Source organism: Seriola lalandi, unplaced genomic scaffold, assembly GCF_002814215.2.
Source record: "Seriola lalandi dorsalis isolate HSWRI2012SDOR001 ecotype SW California unplaced genomic scaffold, Sedor1 jcf7180002054297, whole genome shotgun sequence".
In the NCBI taxonomy this organism is placed as follows: domain Eukaryota; kingdom Metazoa; phylum Chordata; class Actinopteri; order Carangiformes; family Carangidae; genus Seriola; species Seriola lalandi.
In genome coordinates, this window is record NW_019524850.1 from 991,794 (window position 1) to 1,001,668 (window position 9,875).

The 9,875-nt window shown below is 38.6% G+C and overlaps 1 protein-coding gene across 2 annotated transcripts; it reads left to right on the plus strand.

Annotated features, from left to right (window-relative positions):
* The first annotated feature begins 648 nt into the window (after positions 1 to 648).
* aaas (aladin WD repeat nucleoporin) lies at positions 649 to 9,416 on the plus strand. 2 transcript variants are annotated; one of them, XM_087174000.1, is made up of 17 exons: positions 649 to 783; positions 969 to 1,110; positions 1,286 to 1,413; positions 2,397 to 2,452; positions 2,546 to 2,637; positions 2,884 to 2,930; positions 3,847 to 3,945; positions 4,204 to 4,347; positions 5,030 to 5,150; positions 5,261 to 5,385; positions 5,730 to 5,790; positions 5,888 to 5,978; positions 6,184 to 6,277; positions 7,020 to 7,087; positions 7,199 to 7,280; positions 7,417 to 7,501; positions 8,811 to 9,416. In XM_087174000.1, the coding sequence occupies exons 2-17, from the start codon at positions 1,000 to 1,002 to the stop codon at positions 8,964 to 8,966; spliced, it is 1,560 nt and encodes a 519-aa protein (XP_087030126.1). In that variant the 5' UTR covers positions 649 to 783; positions 969 to 999; the 3' UTR covers positions 8,967 to 9,416. The 2 variants fall into 2 exon arrangements, with proteins under 2 accessions (XP_087030126.1, XP_023261951.1); XM_023406183.2 differs by having other exon boundaries at positions 649 to 767.
* Positions 9,417 to 9,875: the final 459 nt, after the last annotated feature.

A 9,875-nucleotide genomic window follows, 5' to 3' on the forward strand; every position in this document is an offset into this window, starting at 1 on the left:
TAACCTTAAGGAGGGGAAGGAATTAGTGATTGGTAATTAGTTTACACTGGACAAATGCTTGCAGTCACATTAGCATTACAATGGATTGAAAAGACAAAACCACTGAGAGCAGTTGTATGCTCAGATTCACGTTCATCCTGAGCCAGTTTGAAATTCAGCAAACACATATTTTGATAAAAATACAACAGACACTATACAGAATTCAAATGATGGGATTGAGTCTCATTTTACATATTGGAATTAAAAGAAATGAATTAGCAAATATTTTTTCCAAAAGAAGCCACAAGAAGAAGGAGAAGACCTACACGATCCAAAACTTTATGTACAGTGCATATTATTTATTCTGGCCCTTTGCTCAGTTCCATATTTTGATTAATTATTATCTTAATATGTTCAACTCTCCCTACCTGTATAGGCAATTAATTCTAACACTTCAATCCAAATAATAACTATTTTGTTATTATTTCTGGTAGGTAATGATGTTTAATTGTATTCTATGTTTAAAATTTAAAGCATTGAGTTTGTCACTGTACTTATCTGTGTCATAGATATATAAATAAAGTTGTTTCAACATTTAAAAAAACAAACAAAAAAAAAAAAAAAAAAACTGAGCTTCGCACGATTTGTCCTTCTGAGTTGCCGTAACCCACACGGCGGGATTGACTCGAAGCGAGGCACAGTCTCACAACAGTGTAGCATATATTTTTTATTTAGTTTGGAAAACTACCGCATGAAAATTCACCACCATACACAGGACACACTACAAGGTAACTTCCACAACAAGTAATAATAATAATAATAATAAGTGACATCAAAGTAGTTAACTTGTGCCAGCTAGCTAGCTAACTTTAACCGTTAGTGTACGCCAACCGGTTGACGTCGAGTGTAAGGCTACATTCAGCTGTTGGTGTGTAAACATGACATTTGGTACCCGGTGTTTACCTATGTGATCCATGGTGTGTTTCCAGGGTCCAGTGGTAAGACTTCACCGTGTTGAAGATGTGCTCTCTGGCGCTGTTTCCCCCTCCGCTGCCCTCGGGACATACCACTCTGTGTGAGTCAAACAACGAGCTACTGTCCGGAACCAACACTGAAGACCAAACGAAACAGGTATGATTCACAGCTGCTGTGTTGGATTTAGTCTAACGTGGTTTTCTGTGGGGGATCCAAAACAACAGCAATAGGGACCTTGACCCCGAAGACAATCGGTTAATGAGTTGTTGTAGTTTTAGCCATCTGTAGTGTCTTTAGTAAAGGTAATCACTTTGTTGTGTGTTTTCTGCAGGAGTCTAGTCCTCTTACTCTGTACTTCCCACGAGAGTCTCTGAAGCTCCACAGTCGCACAGAAAGCAGCAGCAAGGCAGCATTTCTGGACCACTCTGAGACACTGTGGATGAGGAGCGCAGCAGCATGGTAGGACACACATTTAACCTGGCATACAAGGTGTTGCAATTACTGCATATAATGCATAAACTTTGACATGTTGCTTATGACAATTATGTTGTTAATGCCTGACCAACATTGGATTTTGAATTCTAAAAATTTTAAAAAGAAAATTTAAACTAGTGTTTATAAGAACTTCAAAGGATATACTGTATGTACTGAGCAGGGCATTTTCCATTCAAAATAAAACTCGTCAGTGTTCTCTAGTGGGCAAACAATACAATGGATACACTGTTTTAGAAACTACCATGGCATTTGTTTACTGCAATTCATTGGCACACAATGTACATATATCTGCAGTAAGCTAATATGAGCTGCTATATCACCCATTTACAGGTCAATTTACTGCTGTAATGCTTTCATATTACACATGACTGTACATTACAAAACATTTTGTGAGACAATAATTGTTCACCAGGAATCTTGCCATGTAACAAGTGGTGAAGCTTTCAAATGTGAGTTTTGATGGTTCGATCCCCCATCTCCCAGATATTTTGAAGTGTTATTGAGTACGTGTGTGCAAAACATGTAACTTGGTTTGCACAAAAGTATCAGACAAATGAATGTGAAAAAATGTATACACTGAAATTTAAAGTGTTTTCATTTTCATGTGAAGGTACAGACAACTTAGATAAAACAGTATTGTTATTTCCTCCGTAGCGCACACAGTAACATGAAAACATTTGCCATCAGTCAAACAGCCTTATGTTGGCAAAAGAGTTAAACTGCTAGAAACCTGAATGATTGTACAAGTGTCCAGTAAAGGAAGGAGACAGCTACGGCTCATAGTCACCCAAATCTTTGTCATATGTAAACCAAGTTTAACTCGAGGTCAGAGGATGATGTACTGCAAGACATAATGTCCCAATGCACTGTCTTATCAATAATTTGTCCCAAGTCTATTACAGGCAAAAATTATCAATAGAATTGCAACTTCTCTCTGTCTGTTCCAGGCGGGATGGTGGTTTCTCAGGACTACTCACTGAAATTACCAACTCTCATACAGAGGGTATGTGAGGCACCACAATCCACTATTGTGCTGTTTTACACATAATGACAAGATGCTTCATATCCACTGATATAACTCTCCTGTATCTTACAGTGCCTAAATGGCTGTCAATGAGTTCTGGTTGTACGCTGGCGTTGCTCCGATGGGTCTCTTCTTTTCATGGCTCCTTGTTTCCTCATCTCACGGTAAGTACTGCCCCCCCCCCCCAGAACCTGTGCTTTGCTTATTGCAACTTCACTTAAATGTTTGACCTTCACTCAACAGAATGATTTATATGCAGAGTTTGACACTACAAGGTGGGCACCACTGGGGCGCCCCCTTTATATCATCTTTTATCTTTAAATATGTTGTTGACAGAAATCCACTTGATTATCAGATGTTTGTTGAGTTACATTAAACTGTGCATTACCTGTTTGTCATTTGTTCCATAGCTGAGAAGTGAAGACATGATAGCTGAATTTTCACAAGTGCTGAACTGGTAAGTGCCAATGTAGCTGCCAATAATTTAGGGTTTCAACTGTTCAGATAGACTGAATAAAAGAAGACATTAATGAAATCACTTTTGTATCTTGGATGTAGAGAATCTCGTCCAGACAAAACTCTCTCTCAAATATTTTAACTAACTCAATGCAGTCTCTTATTTAGCAGGAGTTTACTTTCCATATGTGAACACAAACTGCCATCCACTGCAGCATTCACTGTGAGACATTTAAACCTTCACAATTTTATTAAAATGAAACACCAATTACTTTGTAAGCAGAGAACAAACAACAGCTTGCATGAAGAAACTACAACCACTGCAGCATAGGTTCTTATGTCATCATAACTTGGTTATGTCTACATCCATAAAATCTTTTTTCAACTTTAACAGTTTCTGCAGCGTTCACTCCTTTCTGTCCTGCTGTTATTACAAACATGTCTTAACTAACCATTACCCCTCGATTTGCTCGTGGACTCACCTCCTCTGTCGAGGTGTGATATTTAACCCGTGAAGGTCTAGGGCTGATGGGAAATGGTGTTTGTAAAAGAACATAAATATTGAATTAACAACAATATTAGATTGTTCTTCAAAAAATTACTGTCGCTATTTGAACATATAAAGTAGGCCTCACAACATACTGTTGGGAGAAATTCTGCTCCAAGGCTGTAAATTTAGTTATTAGCACAGTTAGAAATGTCAGTGAGGTTTTCTTACTAACCCTAACCCTAACAATGAATTTCTTGTTCTATCTTAATCATCAGATTGATGGCTGTGCTTACAGCCACAAAACCCTAACGCTTGTCCAGTATTTTAAACCAAATGTAATTGACAAAATTATATATAAAAAAAAAAAAAAAACAGTCATTAAATAGTCAGTAACCTTTGTCTGCTTTAATCCCTTCTGTGTTACCAGGTCTGACTGTGTGGTGCGAGCTTTTGCCTGGCATCCTCACACAGATAAATTTGCTGTAGCCCTCCTGGATGACTCCATTAAGATCTACAACCCCAAAAGGTGCCGTAACTACGCTGACAGCTGATGGATTAAAGTCTACACTGTTAATCTGTCATGAAACCATGCTCCTGCTTTCTTTGCAAGTTATTACACTTGATTTTTACCCAATGAGTACCATAGCTAAACTTGTAATTCTTGAACTTTCACACAAATTTTACATACGATCAGACCCCCACCATAACTTAAAAACAAAGATATTTGTTGATCAAAGCTTTGTAATGCAAGATGACATTCACTTTTCTTCTTTTTGTATGTCAGTGCCACAACTCCCACACTCAAGCACCGTCTACAGAGGAGTGTGGCAGCAGTGCAGTGGAAGCCGCTGTGTGCATCTGCTTTGGCTGTCGCTTGTCAAAACTGTTTATTGGTCTGGCACGTGGACCCCTGCTCACTATCAACCAGGTACATAAGCTCTGGGGTATGCACAGGTTATGAAGGGTCTTAGAAAGCATTGAAATCAGTTCTCTCCAAAAAGTTTCTAGAAGTTATTAAAAATTTTTGCATTTCATTTATCCTTTTTCTTGCCTTCTGTAGACAGTAATCCTAGTTCTAACTTTTTTTCTCGTCTGTGGTTGTGAGCTGCTTGAAGATGTCACACATCAACTAAAAGTGGGTTTGTTGTGACAGTGAACTGTGCTGCAGGAAACTTCAGTTTCAGTCAGCATCATCAGACCTCTAGCAAACACAATAACTACTCAAGCAACCACATTGTCAATTGTCAGTTTTAGCAAAAACTTCAATTAATCTGTTTAGAGCTGCAACGATTGGCTAATCCATCCATCAATTTTCTGCCACTTATCTGAGTCATGGTCCCATTAGTATTGACAGAAATGTGAAATGGATGTCAATAAATTCATGTACTTGATAAATAACTGTAGGCCTTACTGTCTACTGGTTTTCTGTCATTCTTTGACCAGTATGTGTGTGAAAATTATTGAATTGCATTCTCTGTGGTGTTAAAAAGATCTTTAAAAGTTTAAAATGTAACCCTGCAGAAACCCTAAAACTCTTGTTCTCTTGCCTTTTCCTGTGCTGTATTTCTTTCTTCATGACACATGGTTCTTCTTCCTCTCGACCCATCCAGGCCTTCATCTGGTTGTGCTCAAGTTTTGTCTCATCCTGGTCACTCTCCAGTCACTTCCATCGCCTGGTCTCCCAGTGGGTCTCTCCTTGTGTCAGCTTCACCTATGGACACTGCAGTGATGGTATGAGGGAAAAGCTACATATTTTAAGTCCAGTTCATATTGCAAAAAATGATTCACAAAGTGTTTGACTGAAATTTCGTTTGTATCTTTGACATCAATACATGTTTCAGGTTTGGGATGTAGCTGCAGAAAGCTGTGTGCCACTTCAGCGGGTTGGAGGAGGTGGGGTGACCTTCCTGTCCTGGTCCCCTGATGGCAGCCACATCCTGGCTTCTACACCGTCTAACCTGTTCAGGTTAGAGACAGCGAGTTTCGAAAATACCCAGTGTCCTGTTTGTCTACCTTCTACCTTCCTTCATTCTGTCTTTCCTTGTGGAGCTACATTAGCACATTTCAAGTTAAAGATATGTAAAGCTGCCAGAGAATATATGTGAACTTTTCTCCTTCATGATTAGTGTGTGTGGACTAGATTCATCTGCCTCTTGCTGTATTATAATAGAGCCTCACTCAACTTTCATGAATATTTATGAACATGTAAGGGATTAGTGGCAAAGTCTGGAGTTTAGCAGATGCTATCAGATAGTAAGTGGACAGAAAGTGGAGTTCTTACACATTGATGAGTAAAGTTTCTTTCTTCAGGGTTTGGGAGACCAGGATGTGGACCTGTGAGCGTTGGCCATGTGTGAAGGGGCGCTGCCAGGTGATATTTGTCACAATGTTTCAAAGTCATTTTTTAATGATACAAGCAAACATTTTACATCTTGTATTTACTCAATAATGTTTTATGTTTTGGTTAGTCTGGCTGTTGGAGTCCAGATGGGAGCCGACTGCTTTTCACTGTGCAGGGAGAGACGGTCATCTACGCTCTGACCTTCACTGACACACCAGGTTCATGTTTTTATAAAAATAACCTGTTATTTTCAAGAAAACACATCTTTGTTGATAATTGATTTTGCAATTTTTCATGTAAATTTGGATGAAAAAGCGATTATACAGTAATACAGAATTTTGATAACTTGTGTAACTAGTTATTAACTATATAGAAAAAAGAGATAAGTAGCGTGTTGTTCACCTGTGTGATGTTGTTCTGCAGGCATTTCTACAAGCACATCAGCAGGGCCACAGGCAGCAGCAGTGGTGGCTGACCTATCAGAGACGACCTTTAACACTCCAGATGGAGACATCATGTAAGATCTTTAAACTAAATCGCTGATTGGCCTTAGAGTGTAAATACATTAAATACAGAGATAAACAGAGGTACAACGTAGAGAGAAAAAGAAAGACAGTCTGAAGCACCTGGAAATTTTTATTATAGCCTCAAATCAGCAAGCAGGGTTGGAAAAAAAGCAAAGAGTCTGACTCAAATTCTTATGTGCATCAGTCAGCACAGCTTCAGTTTTTCTTTTTACCTCAAATGTAATTGTAAAAATTAATTAAGTACACTTAGTTAAGTACTGGACCTGAGTGCAATTTTGAGGTTTCTGTAGTTAACCTGACTGCGTCTACTTAATACATTTTATATGACTGCTATATTTCAGAGCTGCAATAGTTGCTTATTGATTGAAATACCCAACAGTTTATGATGTAGTTAAAATGAGCTACACATCCGACGACTACAACATTTAAATACAGCTTACATGTTAATGCATCAGTGATAATCATCCAGTAGTATAAAAATATAACACTGATAAGGGCCGTCCTGCTTGAAGACTTTTACTTTTGATACTTTAAGTGCATGTGGTTCCTAATACGTAGTCTATTTTTTGTTACATTATATTATAAGTCACATTTTGAATGCAGGGCTTTTACTTGTAAAAGTGTTTTACACTGTGGTATTGCTGGTAAATCAGTAAAAGATGTTCCTTCTTTCACTGTTGATTATTTGATCCTGGAGGTGGAGTCTCTCACATCTGTCTAATCTGTTGCCAGTGTTGGTGGAGAGATCCAGTGTTTAGCCTGGGATCCCAGAGGAGAGAGGCTCGCAGTGCTTCTTAAAGGTCTTTCTCACTGTTCTTCTGCTTTTCTCGATGAACCCAGTCAGTATTACACTGGAGTCATTTTTAGCATTAGTTTTAATAAGTAGTCTCAGTCGCTGTTTTATCTTTCAGGTGATCCACACGCAGCAGACCGGCCTGCAATCATAGCAGTGTTCAAGACAAGAACCAACCCCATTTTTGAGCTTTTGCCATGGTTCGTACTTTTACGTGTGGTCACATTTCATATTTGTGTAGCTTTAGTAGAACTGAAAAGTATTGCATTTCCCAGCTTAGTATTACTGTATAGCCCTGCTACATGTACTGAATATTTCTTATGTTTCCCTGTTTAGTGGTTTTGTTCAAGGAGAGCCTGGTGCGGAGCCGAGACTGATGCAGTTCCACCCGAATTTCCAGCACGGAGCTCTGCTCACTTTGGTTAGTCCCTGTTTTTCTCTTTATATTAGGTTGTAGTAAATAATGTGGTAGTTTTAGCCTTGAACAGAGAGAAATGTTTTCACACCCAACCTGTTTGGTTCACTTAAAATGAACTCTGGTGCATTTTCCTGGTGAGTACAGTTCATTTGGGCTGGTACCTCGAACTGTGGTGAGGCTTAAACGACTTCCGAGTCGACGCTGGTGGTTTATTTGTGATATGAAAGCAAACGGACCAAACACAGGATTTAGTAAAAGCAGATTTGTGGTTTTAGCATAAATTCAAAAGCTAAACTACTAATAAATCCATCTGCAGTTTGTGAACTCCTCAGTAGGTGATATAATGATTGGTCTGTATAAGTGACATACAGCGGGGTCCAAAAGTCTGAGATCACTTATGTAAATAATTTGGTAACCATGGTAACATGCTGTCCTAATGAGTCAAACAGTCAAAAGCAGTTAAAACTGCAGTCTGTTTTGCTTGCATCCTCCATATTCATAACGTGCAGCCAATTTGCAGTTTAATAATATAAATAAAGCTTAGAATCAGTTATTTCCTCGTGAGTTCTTCGTGCTGCTAGAGAACATAATTATACACTTTAGAAGCACTGATGTGCTGCGTGACCTGCTGTCAGTCAGCAGAGGTCTGTGTGAACATGAACTGGACCAGAACTAAAAGACAACAATATTTTCCCTCTGTCTGGATCAAATGAGCGGAACTACAGGTAAAAACACAGCCTGCAGACAACAGTAATGTTGGTTGTAAAATGTTTTTATATTCTCGGCTGTTGGGAGACGTTTCACACCTGGGTTTGTTTTGTGGTTGTTCAGTTTTTTTTTGTTTTTTTTTTGTGGTGTTTCAGTGAGCACCATCAGACCTGCCACTAACACTGTCACTACAGTTAGCTACAGTAGATGGGAAACTCGCCTTGTCTAAAAAGTGTCAATTTTAGCAAAAACTTACATGAATCAGTCTTTCTTACTTGACTAATTCATTTATCTGTTTTATTTCTCTTATTCCATCCATGTTGCTTTGATATTATTAATTATGTCTTTAGGAATTATTGTTATTTACTGTCAAGTACTGGAAAAAAACGGGATATAGTAGTGCGTAATTCCAAGCCATGTTGTTCCAACTGGTTCTCCGTCATACCTTCGTACTTTAGTCTGTGTAATTGTGAAGCAGGTATTAAGTTGTATTCTATGTGGTATAAAAGAGGTCTTAAAAAGTCTCAAACTGAACCCAGTGAACCCCGCAGAAACCCTCTGTTCTCTACCACCTCCACAGTGACATTTCTCTCTCTGTTCACAGTGTTGGTCCAATGGAAGAATTACCCATGTGCCTTTCTACTTTGTGAGCGCTGGCGTACCCCATTTTGGCCTGAGTGGCAGTCCGTTACTGCCTTGCCCGCAGGAAAGGCCTTCTGCCCTTGCCAATCAGTCGCTCTTTACAGAGTTCATCTCTTGACCGACCATCACACACCCATGAGTCATTTTTGCTATCACAGATTGTCAATAAATGTGTAGAAAGTTCTTGTTATACTAAGACTTGTTTCCTTATTTGTCAAAACATTGAACCAAATAGAAATCATTGTTAGGTCATGATGAAATGTAGAGTTCATGCTCCAGAGCTGAAATATTTGCACTTAAAGTTAAAAGAGTACTCTGCTGATTTAACTTTTGTACTTTTACAACATTGTCAGACTCTCAATGGACAGTTTTTTTAAAAAGAATCAATCACTCACAATCACTGCATCAGAGCCTGAAATACTCGACATTTATGTTGTGTGCACACTAGAAAAGTGACAAAATAAAGTATACTCAAAGCATTTTTTTTGATTGTGCTGCTAATGTTTGGAGGAAATGACAATAAATCTGAGCAAAATGATGCGTTCTGCTCCTTTCCACGATAGAAAAATCGACTTCTGTGTATTTATCCATTGAAAAAAGATTCTGAAACTATCCTTTAACTCTTGGAACAAAATATTAAAACAGGGTTTGGAGATCTGCTGCTACTTGTGGAATGACCCGAATGTACAAAGTGTGCCTCTTTCAGAGCAGCTCACCGGTGTCAGAGGAGCACAAAATAAATAATTGATGAAGACATCCTGTGCCACATGTGCCTAATAGTATGTGCTGTTTTTGAGAGAAAATTGTGTCTGAGCAGGAGGAAAGAAATGGAAATATTTCACCGAAAATGTGGACATTTTCTTCTGCTTGTGGAATCTGCGTTTTTATTTATTAGTATGTGTTATTTTTTAATCGGAATCAGATTTATTGCCAAGTAGGTTTTGACATATGAGCAGCTACGTAGTTCCTTGTTGTGTGTCCCTGTACTGCCCATCAGCCAAACTGGAGCATATCTGATCAGACCAAG

What these genes read in the sequence shown, in the direction of transcription:
- aaas (XM_087174000.1), top strand. Translation starts at nt 1,000, where the DNA reads ATGTGCTCTCTGGCGCTGTTTCCCCCTCCGCTGCCCTCGGGACATACC. An exon ending in ATGAGGAGCGCAGCAGCATG is followed by an intron (nt 1,414 to 2,396) that starts GTAGGACACACA and finishes TGTCTGTTCCAG; the next exon opens with GCGGGATGGTGGTTTCTCAG. An exon ending in ATTTTTGAGCTTTTGCCATG is followed by an intron (nt 7,281 to 7,416) that starts GTTCGTACTTTT and finishes TTCCCTGTTTAG; the next exon opens with TGGTTTTGTTCAAGGAGAGC.